Source organism: Micromys minutus (genome assembly GCF_963924665.1).
Source record: "Micromys minutus genome assembly, chromosome: 15".
Lineage (NCBI taxonomy): Eukaryota > Metazoa > Chordata > Mammalia > Rodentia > Muridae > Micromys > Micromys minutus.
The window spans coordinates 6,977,693-6,996,377 of record NC_137984.1 but is presented as its reverse complement, the minus strand read 5'-3'; the positions used below and the strand labels follow the sequence as shown (position 1 = coordinate 6,996,377).

Here is an 18,685-nt window from a genome sequence, read left to right as displayed (position 1 = left end):
GAAATAATCGTAATGAATACAATTATTCTCTGAAGCAAACTCACTCCTCCTGTCCACTCCGCCTGGTAGAGGCACAAAAGCACATTCCAAGAACAATTCTGGTTTTTGATTTTTAAGAAACTGAGGTCAGAAGACTTGTTTTCTTGGAATTTTCTCACGGACACTCAGGACTCCCCTGGCACACCTCCATCCTTGGCCATGTTCTCACGCTTGCCTTAGTTTCAGTTGGCTTTCGTGTTATATACATTTCTTTAATCTATGCCAGTGAAAGGGAAAACCTTACTGTTTCTCCATAAATTCAAGTGTGCATATCAAATTTATCCTGAAAGTTTTATGAAGCACAGATCTTCTTTTGTGGTTTTATAGCCTGTCAACTGCCCGCACGTTAGTGGCCTGCAGTAGAGCTCCCAATTTCTTAGGTTGAGCAAAGGAATGTGGTAACAGTGATTTGTGAAGCCAGTGAGAAAGACAGAGTGATGTAAAGGAGAGATGTTAAAGGGGCTGAGCATCGATCGCTGCAGACGAGGCTCAGTTAGGAGAAGGCTTGTGTAGCAAGCACCGTGGAAAACCTACTGTGGTCATGATGCCAGCAGTCTGGGGGCAGAGGCAAGATAACCAGGAGCTAAGGGTCATCTCCTGGTATGTAGTGGGTTTGAGGCAAGCCTGGGTTAGATGAGCTCCTCTCTCAAAAGAACAAAAGAATAAAACAATAAGTAGCCATTGCCATAGTCAAAGAAGAGAATCTACTTTCTGGAAATTGTCCTCTGACCACATGGGCCTGTGGCAAACCCCCACACACACCCACACACACCCACACACACAGGCATGCAAGCACGTACACACACACTTTCTTTTCTTTCTTTCTTTCTTTCTTTCTTTCTTTATTTCTTTCTTTTTCTTTCTTTCTTTCTTTCTTTCTTTCTTTCTTTCTTTCTTTCTTTCTTTCTTTCTTTTTTTTAAGAGAGAATGAAAACCTTGTACCATAAAGAGCCTTTGGAGGAATGTTTCTGGGAATAGTAGCCCAGGGTCCATCTCCCATGTAAACAAAGGCTACAAATTTTAGTTTCTCTGACTCGTTAGATGGAACTGAGAAGAAGAAAGAATGTTGTTAATGTTTCGTTGCTTACCCTCTCAGATCTAGGTGACCCAGTTTTTTTGTGTTATGAGAATCAAAAACCCCATGGTTAAATCGTTTGAACATGGTCTTTAGAGAATGTCCTTGTCTGAGCTTAATCGTTCAGGTCTCTGAAGTGACCCAGCTGTGGCCAGCTGAAGGTGATTACAGCAGGTATTCCTGGAACTTTCTTCATCTTTTCCTTTTAACTTTTTATTTCATTTTAAATAGTGTTTACGGGAAATAGGAAAGCTAGAAAACTCCTGTATGATGCAACTTTTTCCATGTTCTGATACCTTTCAGTTCTCACAGCAGATCCCTATAGCTTTGCATAGGTGATCCAAATGTCAGTAATTTCTGCTGTGTGTGTGTGTGTGTGTATGTGTGTGTGTGTGTGTGTGTGTGTGTGTGTGTGTGTGTAAAAAACATTAGATGTAGATGGCTGAATTATTCCCATTTTCTTATTAATAGGAAATTATGAATGTTCAGGGAAAGCTCACTCTTGTTTATATATTTTTTTTGTTTGTTTATATCCTGTTTTTCCTCTTCCATTTTCCTCTCCCTGCCACATCATTCTATTATATTCAGCATGATAGGGTTAATTTTTATGTGTTCTTAAAAACTTTGTGTGACTGTTGTAGACGATGTGAACGGTCCTGGTCTATATGTCCTGTTCCCCTGTGAACTTGTGGCCATGTACCTCTGGCTTGTCGTTTCTAGTGACCAAAGTGGAATCCCAGAGCACAGCTACCACATTTACTTCCATCCACTCTTGCCTCAGAGGATACAGTGACGATCGTCCTCGAGTGGACTATTGTGGTCTTCCTCACGGGAGACCCTGTACATCTGGGAGTTTAATTGCTCACAGCTACACAACCTGTAGGTTCTGAAAGCTGCAGTGGCTGAATCAGGTTACATCTCTGGTAGCCGAGCATCTTTCTTCTGAGATGAGATATTGAGTTCCCCTGGCTTGTCAGGTGGTTTCTAATTTTGATATGCATTTTTTTTTCCTGTCCTGATAAAAGTTGGAGTGTCTCTTTTTGGTTTCAGTTTTTCATTCTTTTCTTACTCCTATTGTTTTTCATCAGTTGGAATATGTCTTCATGTTTTGTACATTTGTATTAATCTGTCGCAATGTATTTAACTATCATAAGTGAGGTCCTATAGAACTGGCGGTAGCAGGCCATCGGACCTGTAATGACAGAAAAGTAACCTGGAAGTATTGAGTGATCAGTGTGCCTGCCTACTGTGCGTACGACCCAGTTCACTCCTCAGCACGGCCGGAAATAAATGTACCGGTTACCCCTGTAACTCCAGGGTGTCAGAGATGGAGGCGGGAAGATCAGGAGTTCAAGGTCATCCTTGGCTACATAAAGAGTTCAGCTCTAACCTATGAGACTCCAGAATATGGGACTATAGCACCAGCCCCAAAGTAATAAATCACAACTTAAAAAAAATTAAAATCCGTAGCCCACCTTAATCTGTTGTTAGAATTATGGTCCTCCAATGTTTATGTTATAAATAATATTTTAAAAATATGTGTTTACTATTACTTTCTTGTCCTCTTAAATTCTTTCTTTCTTTCTTTCTTTCTTTCTTTATCTTAACACCTTTATTTTACAAAACAAAGATAAATGTACAGATTTCAAGCATTTTTTTGTGTAAAATTATACAATACATTTTTGTCAGTACTTTTTTTCAGATTTTAAAATAATTTTTACTTAAATCTATATGAATAGTCAGTACGTGATCTTTTTAAATGTTTGACAGTATGCATCGAAAACCCAATAGTTACAATGAGCACAAAGTACATGCAAAACAAAATGTAACATGAAAATAGTCAAAGTTTTCTAGTTGTGTAAAGATTTTTTTGTTTTGTTTTGTTTTGTTTTCTTTATTTTTTGGACTTCCTGCAGTCTGTGAGTTGTTTCTGGGGCAGTCCGAGCCTCTGGGGTTAGCTTCCCACTATCAGTGACTGCATATTATGTCTGTTCTTTTGTGACTGGGTTATCTCACTCAGGATGATATTCTCTAGATGCAGCCATTTTCTTAAAAATTTGGTTAAGTCATTGTTTCTGGTGGCTGAGTAGTATTCCATTGTGTAAATGTAGCACAATTTTTGTATCCATTCATCTTCTGAAGGACATCTGGGTTCTTTCCAGCTTCTGGCTATTATAAATAGAGCTGCTATGAACATTGTGGTGCATATATCTTTGTTGTGTACTAAGGTGTCTCTGGGGTATATGCCCAGAAGTGGAATAGCTGGGTCTTCAGGTCGTATTATGTCCAATTTTCTGAGGTATTGCCAGACTGATTTCCAGAGTGGTTGTATTAGTTTGCAACCCCACCAACAGTGGAGAAGTGTTCCTCTTTCTCTGCAACCTCGCCAGCATCTGTTGTCATCTGAGTTTTGGATCTTGGCCAATCTGACTGGTGTGAGGTGGAATCTCAGGGTTGTTTTGATTTGCATTTCCCTGATGGCTAAGAATGTCTAGCACTTCCTCAGATATTTCGCAGCCATTCGATATTCCTCAACTGAGAACATTTTGTTTAGTTCTGTACCCCATTTTTTAATAGGGTTATTTGATTCTCTGGTGTCTAGCTTTTTGAGTTTTTTGTATAACTTAGATATTAGGCCTCTATCTGATGTGGAGTTGGTAAAGATCTTTTCCCATTCTGTTGGCTGTCGTTTTGTTTTATTGACAATGTCCTTCGCCTTACAGAAACTTTGCAATGTCATTAAGTCCCATTTGTTAATCTTTGACCTTAGAGCTTGAGCCATTGGTGTTTTGTTCAGAAAATTTTCTCCTGTGCCTATATGTTCTAAAGTTTTCCCTACTTTCTCATCTAATAGTTTCAGTGTATCTGGTTTAATGTGGAGATCTTTGATCCACTTACACTTTGTACAAGGAGATAAGAAAGGGTCTATTTTCATGCTTTTGCATGCTGAGTGCCAGTTGGACCACCACCATTTGTTGAATAGGCTGTCCTTTTTCCATTGAATGTTTACTGCTCCTTTGTCAAAAATCAGGTGACCATATACATGAGGGCTCATTTCTGGATCTTCTATTCTATTCCATTGATCCACATGCCTATTTCTGTACCAGTACCATGCAGTTTTCAGCACAATTGCCTTGTAATATAGCTTGAGGTCAGGGATAGTGATTCCGCAGATGTTTTTTTGTTGTTGAGGATGGATTTCGCTATTCTGGGTCTTTTGTTGTTCCATATGAAATTGCACATTGATCTTTCCAATTCCATGAAGAACTGTGTTATAATTTTGATGGGGATTGCGTTGAATTTGTAGATTGCTTTTGGTAGGATGGCCATTTTTAAAATGTTGATCTTTCCAATCCATGAGCAAGGGAGATCTTTCCATTTTCTGAGATCCTCCTCAATTTCCTTCTTTAGAGGTTTGAAGTTCTTGTCATACAGGTGTCCTCTTAAATTCTTAAAAGAAGGATAACTTAACCAGAGAATGGACATCTTACAGCTGGTACTACAAAAATCAAAGCACTTTGTAATAGGCTAAAGTTACTTGCATTAAGCATAGTTTATGTAGCAATTATATTGGCTTTGCTGCAGCCTCATTCCATTAGATTTTCCCATTTAAACTAATAGTTCAATAACTGGGAAGTTTACCTTGCTTTTGCTTATATTATTTGGTTACAGTGAGCATTAATCATTTATCCTGGTGATCACAGAGTTAGTATACTTTTATGGGTGTGTTTTATTTCTACCCATTGCCTGTTTTCCTACTGATATAATTTCTTGTATTAATTTATTAGTGGATTTTCATATAATGTAGATGTGGTCTGTATTCCGTTTCAAGATGAAGTTATTCATCAACGTATGATTTCTTCTTCAGATGACAATCAAAGCAAAACTCATGATAAGAAAGAGAAGAAGATGGTGGCACAGAGGCCCCAGGGTACCGTGGAATACACTGTAAGTATGATCCGGGTGGCTGGAGTGTCACCAGTGCCGTGTGATGTGCGCACACTTTGTCCTTGACTTACTTTGCCTCTTCACTAGATTCCTCTTGAATACCACCACATAATGTAGTTTCCCAAGACCCGTTTCAGGCCTGGTCTTCTCCCCTCTGTCGTAGTAATTTTATACAGAAAGGGGAGTTCTGGCCCACTCCACTCCCATTTAACTCCTGAGTAACACAGAAACATGAGATTTTATTAGCCAGCTGCTAGCACTATGCTGGGCAGGCTCTGAGCTATTCACACCTGACTAATTTATTAATAACCACATACATGCCCCATTACTTGCTTTGTTCCACGTGTGTCCTCAGGGTGAGCTTTTCATGGCCACATGCTCAGGGTTCATCCTACCTTGTGGTGACCTCCTTCCTCTCCTTTTCTTTTTCCCTTTCTCTCCTTATGGTCTCTGCTCAGATCCCCCCACTCAATCTAAAGTCCCAACTTCCCTTCCCCACCACCCCCACCGCCCAGTCACAAGCTCCGGCTTTTTATTTACCAGTCAGAGACTAGGGAACATTCTTGACAGCACACTGGCCAATATAATGCCCACCGTCGAATGCAACCTGATCTCGGGGTACAGAATCCAGCATCTGAATACACAGTGCATAAGATCAATGCATGTTTTTCTTCTGGGTACAATATCTGTCACTCTACTGATTATCAGCTTTGCTTAGGATCATCTGCAAGGCCATGAAGGGATCCACTTCAATGGCCTTGCTAGAACCTGGTTTGATGCGACGACCTTTCTCAACAGAGAAGGAACATTTTCAGTTTAGGAGGCACTCAGCGCTGTCCACCAGACAGACAGATGCATTTTTTTTTCAGACTGACCATGACTACCAACTGTAGGTGTCTATCCCAGACATTTGCTCTCAGACCAAAGGCCTCTCTTGCTGCTTAACATATCCACTAGATCTTCTCTATGCCTGATCCTTTTCCAAAACGCCATGGCTTCATGATCCAAGTATTGGTACAAGCCAGGCTCTCTTGGACACGGCTTTGCTCCATGTTCTCACCATCCAGAAAGTAGATCAGGATTTTTTTTCTCTCTCATGTATCAGTAAGTCACTTCAATAGCTTTTCTTTTTTTAAAACAAAATCTCAAACATTTCATTTTACCAATAAAGATTTGGGAGCCTGATGCTGGAGTGAAAGCCTGCTAACCCAGCTCACCTTCCTCCTCAGCTAAAATCCCCCCAGGAAGCTCTTCTCCGTGCAGCCCCCAAAAACCCCTCAAACTGAGTGTCTCTCCTTACAGCTTTCCGTACATCTCTCCCTCCCTCCTCCTGACTTCTTACTTCCCAGTCAACTGGTTGCTTGCTCCACCTCTTGACCTATGGTTGACTTTATTTCTTCCTGTTTACAATAAACAGAAATCTCAGATTGAAGTGTGTCTTAGGGCTGAGCCATTCCACAACTAAAAATAACATTTTTCCAGTCAATAGCACAATCTACTGGTTCACTGTGTGCACAAATCTGCTGCAGCCTTTAACACTGTTCACCGATGCTTAGTTCAGTGTCTACCATCTGCCTTAATTCTCTTATTCGAGGGAGAAACTAGACCCTTTTTGTGTTGTATTCTTGGCCCATGCTGGGGTTTGTTTCCAGATCTATCGATGGTAATGCTGTACAGGGGTTGTTTACTGTAACCTCACTCTGTGTACCACAAACTCGCGTTTGTTGCTGTGCTCTGAGCTCCTGGAACCCAGCCGCTGGGTTCCATTTATCGTAGAGGGGTATTATATAAGCACGTGATTGTAGTTCTGTTTAAAAATCACTGTGAAATAGCAAGGCCTAGAAGAAACTAAATATGTTGCTCTGCAATGACTGTGTTTTTCTGATCAATCTTTGTTTTAGGTTGACCATATAAAGCCGTATGGCCAGTAAGCAGCAGAACCAGACCAGTTTTAGGGTGTGGATTCTCAGTCTTATGTTTTATGTTGATGCTAAAGCCTGAAAATCCTTAGGGTTGGATGTGTTTTCTAATAGGAAATAATACGCCTAAGTTTTGCCAAAGGAAAGTTAGAACTCTGTTCTGCCCGGTAACAACAGAAGATGAGGGAGTCCAGAAATGAACTACAGTTAAGATGCTTCGTGTATAGTTTTATTAAGTATGATAAATGAGCCAGGCATGATAGCCATTCCTGAAATCTCAGTACTTGGGCAGCTGAGACTCAAGGGCTGTTGCAAACTCCAGGAGAAGTTGGGATGCCTAGTGATTTTCAGGCTGAGTGCAACTTTGTCTCAATACAAAACCAAAATAGAACAGCACCATAAAGCAACCACCACAAGGAAGGACCAAAAAAAAAAAAAAAAAGTAAAATTAATCAAAGTTCCTTTTCATGGTACATCTGGACAGAGCCATTATGTTTAGTTCACTGCTGTTTGACTAAGCTGGCACTTTGTATCTGTTTTTGTTAGTTTTGCTTTTGGTTTTGCCTCACATGCTCTGACACTTGTTCCTTTTACTCCTGTAGGCCGGAAGCCAGGACACCCTCAACTCTGTTGCACTGAAGTTTAACATCACGCCCAACAAGTTAGTGGAACTGAATAAGCTCTTCACACACACTATTGTTCCCGGCCAGGTAATTGTTTTATGTTGAACATTACTTTAGAAAGTTTGCCTTCCTTTTTGTCACCAGAGTAAATAACTTAGTGTTGGTGCCACAGAATCGTCTGCAGGGACGAGTCAGTCATTCCTCTCCCTTAGAGCAAAAACTTCTGAAGGCATCTTTGTTCTGATAAATAACTCAGAAATGAGTTTTGATTGGTACATTTATCACCACCATATTTATCTTAGGAAGTGTTTACAGGCGCATCAAGAGGAGTTTTAAATTAATAAACGCTTTTTTTTCCTGTCAAATATAACACAAATCCCTTACAAATGTTTAACTCTGATTTATAAGTTCAATTTACTCTGAACTCATGGCCACCATCTTATTTGACTTTAGAAATAAGTTTGGGTGTTTTTTTTGTTTTTTATGTATTAATTGGTACCGTAATTGTCCACCTTCAAAAGTAAAAGAAAGACATCGAGAAAGATCATCATGAGAAAACCAACCTACACTGTGTTTCAGGATCGTAATAACTTTAGTCAGCATAAAGAAGCTGACGACGGTACAGCCTTCCTCTTTACTTCTTTACATTGACACAGTGAGCTTCTAGTACTCTGTACAGAATGTCATACTTGGCTGCTTTTTAAATTTTTACTCCCAAATACATCCAACTAATGTGCTAATGGCTCAGTCGTTGGATGCGTCTCTGAGGTCAAGCACAGCCTTCTCCGTAGACCCACTGAATTCTATCGTGCTAGTGGGTCTGATCGATCAGAGCCAGTTTGATTTGCTCTGTTTCCAGAAAACTTACAAGTTATCCTTCTGAGCTTGGTTTGGTGATCACCTTGAGGTAGAGAAGAACTAGACTGGCTTTGGCAGTGGCAGGGATGAGGAACTGAAATCTGACCCTAGACTTGGTTCGAAAGGCAAATAGTAGAATCAGAATGGCATTATGAAGCCATAGCTGAGAACCACACTGCTTTTCAGGAGGCTCTGAGTTGGACTCTGTCATTCCAAATGTGGTTTAATGTACGATGAATGTTTTTTCACGCTTTTCTAAGTGTCCTGTGAATATACACTTATAAATGTTCTCCTACTTGTTAGATGCCTTGGCTGTATATACTTAATATTTCTCTGGGTTAAAGAGCCAATTTGTTTTATGACAAAGAACATTAATACCTCAAATCTCCACTTGTCTTATATTGGAAAAAACACAGTAAGAAAACTTCTTCCTAACTCATGGTCAAGGCCCAATTCCACACTGAAGAAGCCCACACAGGTCCCCAGCTTTCTCACATGCTGTCTTGTTGTCAGATATTTTCCCAGAGTTCAGAGGCATTCATTCCTCTGGTTTAACTACATAAAATAAATGCAGACATTATGTACTAAGGCCACGAAACTAGAATCATTTGTAGATGGATTTCATAGAACTCAAAGCCTTGGAGGCTGCCATTAACTGATACAGAAGGTGGTAAGGAGTAACCCTCTGAATCTCCTCCCTGTATTCATTGCTAGCTTGTCATGGAGGCTCTACAGTTCAGCATGATGCTGTAGGAGAGTGCTTACCCCCCCCCGCCCCCCACCTGAGAAATTGGCTTGGTTCTGTCACACACAAACTCATTTAGGCTACCCACTGGCGTTGTGTTGTTATATGGACACTCAGAGCTGCTTTTAGTCAGCCTCTCAATAGGTGTTTAATAATCATGTGACATGTATTTTTCGCAGTATCTAGTCATTCATCATCTTACATCCGATGACTTAGAGTTTTCCCATCTCTATCTCAATTAATTTTCTGATTTTAGCTCATTTTTTTTCTGGCTTCAAATGAGGTTTTTGCCCCCTACCCCCATGTGTGTGTAGGTGTATAAGTTTAGGTGCACATATAAGTCAGTGTGACAAGAAACTTTTGGAAGGCAGTCCTCTCTCCCCTTCTCCCTCTCCCTCTCCCTCTCCCTGTCCCTCTTCCTCTCCCTCTCTCTCTCCCCCCCCCTCTGGACAAGGCAGCATCAGTCTTGCCTCTGGTACTCTGGTCTGCCAGCTTCCCCGTGCTTCTCCTGCCTCTGCTTCCCATCTTCCTATTGGCGCTGGAGTTGTAGATGCGATGCTGTGTCCGGCTTTTTCTTGGTTTTCTCAGTGGTCAGGCTTGGCCTCTAACACCAGGCTATCTTACCAGCTCTCTAAGTGAAGGTTAAGTAGCCAATGCTAAAATAGAAGTGTTAAGATTATTGATCTGAGATCAACTGTTAAATGATTGACTTCAAATTCTGTTAGTAACAACAAAGGTTTTTAGTTTAAGATTACATTTGATTCCTTGCCCAAATGTAGGTGTTTCACTGAAAAAATATTGAGTTATGGCATTATAATACCAGCCCAGGGGGCAGATGGTTTAGCAGTGTTATGTACAGAGGTTCTCTAAGTGTGAACTCAGGGACTGTTTGACGTGGGCCCTCTCGCAGCCATGCTATCTTGTTTCCAGGTCCTATTTGTGCCAGATGCCAACATTCCTTCGAATACCTTACGACTCTTGTCATCCACCCCTGGTGCTACTGTCTCCCCGTCATCATCAGACGCAGAGTATGACAAGCTGCCTGTATGTATACTAGCACATGACACACTGGAGCTCATGTCTAGATCAGTGTGGAAGTCAGCACACTGTGATTTTAAACGACTATAAAGTGGTGAGTTTAGGAGCGTTGCTGTCAGATGAGAGAACGCATCCTATCTCAACATGCCTTTTTACCAATGGTCTCAAAGGTGAGAGTGCATGCTGTGTGCAAAAGCAGCAGTTCCCACCCTTCCTAACACCGTGACCCTTTAAATACAGCCCCTCAGGTTGTGGTGACCCCCGGTCGTAAGATGATTTCTGTCACTACTTCATAACTATGAGTTTTCTACTGTCACAAATCACAATATAAATACCCATGTTTTCTGATGGTCTTTTGTGACCCCTGTGAAAGGGTCATCCAATCCCCAAAGGGGGTCACGACCCACAGGTTGAAACCCCTGTGCAAAAGCAGAACGTTAAAACCCCAGTTAAGTGAGTACTTTGTGCTTTTCCCTAGGGAAATGGAATCAGTAATCTACAATGAATTTGTTTTTCATTTTGGATATTTTCAAAAACACTTAATGAAATAGTTTTATGGATTTCCATACATTTTATAATCTTACTTTGACTGGGATACTTAGCAAACTTACCTCTAATTTAGGAAATAAATATTTTCAATTTGGGTTGATGCTGGTGATGTCAGCTTTAAAACTTACTTCAGCCGTGCCATGATTTTAGTTATCTGATTGTTGGTGTTTACAAAAATAATCCAAATTTTAGTGAACTTCTAAAGAAATGTATTAATATTCTGTTTTTATGATCAAGAATTTATATCAGATTACAAATAGCAGAGAAACTTTTGAAAACAAAAAAGAAATAATTTGTGGTATTTTTGAAAGATACATGTAATTTTTTTTAATGTTTGAGAAGAAGTGAAAATAGCATACTTACGGTGTGATGTGCTTGGCAAGATGATTTTTTTTTCCCTTAATTTTGGACCTAGGATGCAGACTTAGCAAGAAAGGCCTTAAAACCCATCGAGAGGGTCTTGTCGTCCACTTCCGAGGAAGATGAGCCAGGTGTTGTAAAATTCCTCAAAATGAACTGTCGCTACTTCACTGATGGAAAGGTATCTGCCGCTGCGAATGCTTTATTATTGGTCAGAGAATCTGAGGAAACTAAAGAAAATGGCTTAAGGCTGGATGGGAGGCTCCCTTAGGATATTTTACCCACAACTGCAGTGCATGATCTAACAAACATCCATTGATTTTTTTTTCCCTGCTGGTTTCTTGGCCTTTTACCTAATGAAATAAATACATTCATTAAATAGAAACATGATGTCTTGTGATTTTGGATTTACCTTTTTTCTTCTTTTTTCTTTTTTTAAGCTCTTGACCTGTAAATGTTTAGGGAGACAATCTGAGTTTAACAGCAAATACTTGAAGGAATTAAATTCTAACACTTGCTGGGTATGAGATGCAGGGAAGGTACTTGAATGTCCTTATTGAATACTTTTTCCCTCTATAAGAATGATACTAGCATCCGATCAGTGGCTGTCCTATGAAAGGAGTGTGATTTTACCTCTCATCTAAGGAATGCAAGTTTTCAAGGTGGCGTTGATGCTGGTGACGTTAGTATTCAAAATGACCTCAGCTATATCAGGTTTTTACTTTTCTGCTAGTTGATGTTTCTGAAGAAAGGTCTGTATTGATATTTTGTGCTTAGAGTTGAGAATTTGAATCAGATTACAAACAACAGAGGAACTTTTGGGAAAAATTCTAAACTGCAAATAATCCCCAAAGATAAGACTCCTCAAAGGTATCAAGTGGCTTAGCCCCTGGGAGTCTCCTATGGTCCCTCATGGATACTATTTTGCTGATCAGCGGGAGAATAATTCAGTGTAGTCTGGGAAAGCTCCAGATTTGAGGACCCACAGGCCACTGACTAATTTCTACAACATGCTGCACAAATCAGAGCTGCAAGTTTCCGCCGTTGTTGTTTATAGTGAATTTTGCTGAAGACAAGATTTGCACTTGTGTTAGACAAAAATGTCGGTGCCAGTCTTTGGCACCACGATTCTGATTTTCCTTCAGCACTACACACATGAACCATACACTCAACACAGCGGTGCCTTGCTGAGTGCTTTGTAAAGCACCATGTGCTTGATCCTCTATGGGACAGGCTGTCATCTTTCTGATAGAGAAATGGGGAGCCGTGAGACATGAGCGTATAGGCAAGGTCTCAGCTGTATGGGCAAACACGGAGCTTTGATTTCTAGCTTTCCAAACACAGATGTGATTGTCATGCCGGAGACTGTGGCTCACAAAGTCAGTGGAGGGACAAAGTGATTGAAGGCTTAGTGACAGCCGAGGGATACTTTCTGTGTACCCAAGTAATACCTTCTGTTCCTTTCTTTGCAGGGTGTGGTCGGGGGTGTCATGATTGTCACTCCCAACAACATCATGTTTGACCCGCATAAATCCGACCCCTTGGTGATTGAAAACGGGTGTGAGGAGTACGGTCTCATCTGTCCCATGGAGGAGGTGGTCTCGATTGCCCTGTACAACGACATTTCCCACATGAAGATCAAAGATGCTCTGCCATCGTAAGGGCCTTTTCTGCTTTATAGACGGGGCTAGACAGAGCTTTAAATGGAATTTCAAAGTGAGGAGTATTTGCAGAAAGCCAGGGCATTGTAGAAGCAAGGGACTATGTAAAAGAAAACCAAGAGATGTAGATTTTGTGTTGTGAGGCTGAAAAAATAATCGAAAAATAGGAACTAAAAATGATTAAGAAAATTTAGTGAAAGTTTTCCAAACATCTACTTAAAGTCTACCTGGGGAGACAGAAGAGGGAGAGGAGACAGAAGAGAGGGGAGGAAGAGACAGGAGACGGAAACAGAAGAGAAGGATAACGGGGGGGGGGGGGGAGGAGAAAAGAGGGGATAGGGAATGACTGAACAACTATACCTGTCCTCACATTTGGGTTTAGGTTCTGGGGGTGGGTTTGATATTTAATAGTCCCAGCCGCCACAGAAAGTATGAAGGAAATAACTGTGAGGATTCTTGATTCCCTATTAGTTGCCTGGTTAAATCAAGAAAAATATTAATTATCAGGAACCAGTCGCCAGCATCGCATACTTTGCTGCAGTAATGCGTGGCAGCTACAAGTATAAGAAACTGAGGCTGAATCAGTCTTGCTTGGGGCACTGGCAGCATGGACAGGGGTGGGGAGGGAGTGGAGGAGTGGGCAAGCTTGGGGGCCAGGGGCTAACTAAATGGCAGGTGTCAATGGGTCATTCTCCATGAGAGCGGAGAAGTCCAAGAGCTTGGATGTTTATGGAAGAAACTTAGACTTGCTAATCAAGGATGTAAAGAGCAGAGTTCTTTAATCTGAGGGATACCTCAGTCTTTAGTCTGCCAAATGAAATTTCAAGTTGCAGTGTGAGAGGATTACCTCAGTTACTTAACTGAAATCAAAGCATCTTTGGCATTTTCTGGGATAGGTTAGCCCACTTGGTAAATTCACATTCCTACAGGATAGACGCTCAGCCACTACTGCAATTTAGCACAGGCTCCTATGAATGCTTATTAAACTGAAGGATGAATTAAAGCTTTTAAGCCATTTAGCAGAGCCTCACACTTATATGGGGTTTCATTTCCTATTGAGAAAAGCCTGGGTTTTCCATGCAAATACTTCATAAAGTAACACCGGGGAGGGAGTCTTTGTTTAAATTCAAAACTGCTTGGATCCTAGTTATTTTATTGGCATGATCATTTTTTTTAAAGCTAGAATGGACAAAGTACTACTTGAAAACCATCTAGCCCTTTAAGGAAGCATACTTAATTCTGAAATTGAAAGTATTCACTTTGGAAAGGAGTTTTGGATCCCTGTGAACTCAGCAGAGATGCTCCTGGTAGTGTAGGTGAAGATGCAGGAGCCCTCAAGACTGTTCCAGCCGTACTGCACTTCTTAGCCAAGTGGCGCAGGCTGTAATCCTAGCCCTTGGGAGGTCCAGGAAGGAGGGATGTAAGTTCAAAGCCAACCGACAAAGCAACAACGTAAAAACTAGCAAACTACCAACCTAATTAAAACATATAATGATTTTGAACTTGGAAGAACATACTTAGCAAATCTTGTTTCTAAGCATCTCCTCTTAAAGGGCAGTAACTCACTGTATCTCAGAATAACATGTTTCGGTTGATAATCAGTTGTCACACTGCTATTATTACAAATCTTAAAATGCCTTAAAAACATATGCAGTATTTTAAGAACTTTTCTGTAAAAGCTATTTTGATGTACCTCAAATTGTAAAGTCCTATTACTTCCAATAATAAGTTAACTTTTGTACCTCCTTTACAAATAGTGGGTTTTAAGTCAAGAAACAATATATAGTTTATAGAGAACAGATAAATGAGCAGAGATATCAAGGAGCTTTTCAGGATTCTGCTGTTGATTTCTAATTTCTATACATTTATGAAAAGGGAAACATTTGACTTAAGGAATTTTAGTCATTGATGCTAAATCTGTCCTTTGTGCTTTCCTTTGTAAATGTCAGCAACTTTGTTTCCTATTGAAGAGTCTTTCAGGTAATCTTAAATATCAGCAACTTTGTTTCCTATTGAAGAGTCAGGTAAAATCTGTATGCTCTGAACGCATCTGTGTGATCTATTGAAAGGTACAACTCACGTGGCTCATTCATTCGTCAGTCCTTTTGGTTGCATCATATTTTACTTTGCAATCAATCTCTTGGTTTCGTTTTCTTATTTTAAAATCATTTTGGCATAAATTTAAGTTGTAGTATGTTTTTGGTTTTTATTTTGCTTGTGTGGTTTTGTTTTCTTTCCTCCACTTTATTTTTGCTTTTATTTTTAACATTCCGTGTGCATCCACCGTTTTTGCCCCTACAGTGACCTACCTCGGGATCTTTGTCCTCTGTACAGGCCTGGAGAATGGGAGGACCTGTCTTCAGAGAAGGATATTAATCCGTTCAGTAAATTCAAGTCCATCAGCAAGGAAAAACGGCAGCAGAATGGGGAAAGGACCCTTGCTTTAGATGCCAAATCAGCGGGCTATCCTGAGGAGTCAACGGAACGCACACACACAGAGCCCCCAGACGACTCATGGAAATTAAAGAATCTAGAATCCCGGGGAATAGCCAGTGAGCCTCCCTCAGAGAGTCAGCTCAGGAAGGGACCTTCCAGCACGCGTGCTGCCCTCGAACCTACAGCCAAAGAAAACTCTCTTTTAGGAGACGAGGACTTTGTTGACTTGGAAGAGCTTTCCTCTCAACCTAGGAGTGGACTGGACAAGGGAGATGCCGGGAAAGAATGCCTTTCCTGTGACCAAAAGAAGGATGCGCCTCAAACAATCCTGTCTGCAAAGAAAGGGCAGGTACGGGCAGCCCCGGACCTTACGGGAACAGAGAGCGATGCCGAACTCAAGGGGGCCCTAGATTTAGAAACCGGTGAGAAGCAAGATGAAGCACCGGAAATCGACAAACAGTCTGGATCCCCGGAAAACTGGGGAGAAAGCATGCCGAATATACACGAAGATCTAGATAAAGTTAAACTCATTGAATTTTACCTAAATAAAAGCAAGGAAGGGTCACAGCTGTCAGACAATGTGCTGAAGTCAGAACTAAGTGACCGCAAAAGTATTGAAACAGAAGGAATTGACATCACACTTAGCAGCTCTCTTCCCCAAGCAGGTGATTCCCCTCCTGAGGGCAACAAAGAGTCAGGTACACGCTGGGAAAAGCAGGGAGAAACTCTGCCCCCGAAATTAGATCCTAGTGCGGAGGAAACTGTAACTGACAATAAAGAGGCTCTGGATTCTTTGGAGTCATCTCTAGACAAGATCTGTCAAGGTGCACAGATGGATAATAAATCTGAGATTCAGTTATGGTTGTTAAAGAGAATTCAGGTACCCATTGAAGGTAAGATGTTGTTTGTTTGGTTGGGTTTTGGTTGGTTGGATGGTTTGGTGTGTGTGTGTGTGTGTGTGTGTGTGTGTGTGTGTGTGTGTGTGTGTGTGTGTGTGTGTGTATGTTTGTACACATGTATGCACATTCCCTTGTGTGGCTACATATATACACATGGAAACCCTGTGTCTTTGGTTATGGTCCACATTATTTGCTGTGGCAGGCTGTCACTGAGCATTAATGCCTGAGAAAATCTTATAAAACATAGTATCTACCAAGAACTTGAATTAAATATAGATTTCTATTTCAGAAGTATTTAACTCTTTCAGAAAGTTTCCTTTTTTATCTTTCATGCCTAAATCTAAAGAGGTTGAAACTGTGCGGGAGGGGGATTAAGGGTTGAACAGGGAAGGACAGAAGAGGAAAGGGGAGAGGAAGGGAAGAGAGGAGAGGGAGAGGAAGGGAAGAGAGGAAAGGGAGAGGAAGGGAGGAGAGGAAAGGGAGAGGAGGAGAGGAGAAGAGAGGAGAGGAGAAGAGAGGAGAGGAGGAGAGAAGAGAGGAGAAGAGAGGAGAGGAGAAGAGAGGAGAGGAGAAGAGAGGAGAGGAGAAGAGAGGAGAGGAGAGAAGAGGAGAGGAGAGGAGAGGAGAAGAGAGGAGAGGAGAGAAGAGGAGAGGAGAAGAGAGGAGAGGAGAGGAGAGGAGAAGAGAGGAGAGAAGAGGAGAGGAGAAGAGAGGAGAGGAGAAGAGAGGAGAGGAGAAGAGAGGAGAGGAGAGGAGAGGAGGAGAGGAGAGGAGAGGAGAGGAGAGGAGAGGAGAGGAGAGGAGAGGAGAGGAGAGGAGAGGTCTCATTATGTACTCTTGGTAGAATTTGTTTTGTATACCAGGGCTAACTGGTGGCAACTCATAGAGATCCCCCGTCTCTGCCTCCCAAGTGCTGGGATTAAAGGTGTATGCCACCATGCCCAGGCAAAAGATGTTTTTGAGAGATTTCAGTTCTAAACCAAATTGCACTGTGGTGTTACACCATTTGTTTCTGTGCTGGGTTCTGTGCTCACCTTTAGTGTGTAGCATGTCATATGACACATACTATCCTAAAACATGCAAGCGTGTTGTCTTTGTGTGCCAGAGAAAGTCTGATGGCTCATTGGATCGAATACTATGTATGAATCCTGCTCCTCCATGTGGCCAACCCCCCTTTGTAAGCTGAGAACTTTAACTGTCACTGATGTTCTCAGGGTTGAGGTATGCTTTCTTATATGTGATTCAGATATACTGCCCTCAAAAGAAGAAAAGAGTAAGACCCCACCCATGTTTCTGTGCATCAAAGTGGGAAAGCCAATGAGGAAATCCTTTGCCAGTCACACCGCCGCCATGGTCCAGCAGTACAGCAAAAGAAGAAAGCAGCCCGAGTACTGGTTTGCCGTTCCCCGGGAGAGGTGAGCTGAGCTGAGGTGGTAGTCTCTGCCCAAATTCCAACCGCCTGTGGGTCGTTCATCTTTAAATAATTTGTCTGGTTCTGGAATAAGAACTTTTTTCTTAATTATAACTTTTTAAAAAAGCTTCTTGAAGGGTGCATAATGGCTTTCTTCTGTAAATGGTCATTTATTTTGACACAGCTGCAAAGTCGATTTCAAATGCAGGAAGAGGCGAATACTCTCAAATACCTGAAATTGGACATGCTTTTTGGTGGGGATAAAGGAGCAAGCTAGAGCTGATCTAAGCTCTTGGAGTGTAGTAAAGAGACAGTACGAAATTCTAGGGCCCTCTGAAGGGAATGTTTGACTCGGCAGCAACAGACTATGATATGTGGTCCCCAGGGATAATAGCAGGGTTATATGGCCTTAAGGAGATGTAAGGCTTTTATTTGTTGTGGGGGGGGATCCTTATTTTTAAACTGGTAGTAATTATATACATTCATGAATATGATATTTATACATGTGTGTAGCAGTCTACAAAGATCAAATCTGGTAATTAGCATACCCATCTCCATAAACACTTATGGTTTCCTTTTGGAGAGAGGCTTCACAAATCCTGCCTGGTGGCCATTTCTAGGTACAGAATATATTGTTATAATCTCTCATTGCTCACTGTGCTAGAGAACTCCAGAACTTGCTCTTTTTATCTGACTGACCTTTCATTACTGAGGTCTCCCTGCTGCTCACACCTGCCCGCACAGGTGAGTGTGAACGCTGTCTTTCCTCGCCTGGTGTATTTCACTCGAATCCTCTAGACTCACGCGTGCTGCTGTAGATCACAGGCCTGTCGTGATGTACGGCTGAGTAATATTCTTCTGTGCTTACACCACCATACATTCGCCCATCCATCATCTGTCGTTGGACGTGACACATAGGTTGATACCACATCCTGACTGTTAACGAATGGGTTCTGCAGTGAATGTGAGAATGCGGGCAGAGCTTTGTATCCACATATTACCAAAGGTTTGGTTTTATTGGTTTGGGGACAGACAGTAGTGGCGTAGCTCTCTTGAGCAGTGTGCTACAGATGTTTATAGAATACAGTGTAGGAGTTTTAAAAGAAAATTAGAAATAGTCTTTT

The 18,685-nt window shown here is 41.4% G+C and overlaps 1 protein-coding gene across 3 annotated transcripts in view; it reads left to right on the top strand.

The window, feature by feature from the left end:
* NCOA7 (nuclear receptor coactivator 7) overlaps positions 1-18,685 on the top strand; it is a 122,766-nt gene that overhangs the window by 56,149 nt on the left and 47,932 nt on the right. Inside the window, exons 3-9 of one of the 3 annotated variants that reach the window (XM_080929644.1) lie at positions 4,983-5,062; positions 7,584-7,691; positions 10,138-10,251; positions 11,210-11,335; positions 12,627-12,811; positions 15,150-16,144; positions 17,397-17,565. In XM_080929644.1, the coding sequence (XP_080785770.1) occupies positions 4,983-5,062; positions 7,584-7,691; positions 10,138-10,251; positions 11,210-11,335; positions 12,627-12,811; positions 15,150-16,144; positions 17,397-17,565 (1,777 nt within the window). Of the gene's footprint in view, positions 1-4,982; positions 5,063-7,583; positions 7,692-10,137; positions 10,252-11,209; positions 11,336-12,626; positions 12,812-15,116; positions 16,145-17,396; positions 17,566-18,685 lie in introns of all 3 variants that reach the window. The other 2 variants (XM_080929643.1, XM_080929645.1) reach the window with 2 other exon arrangements.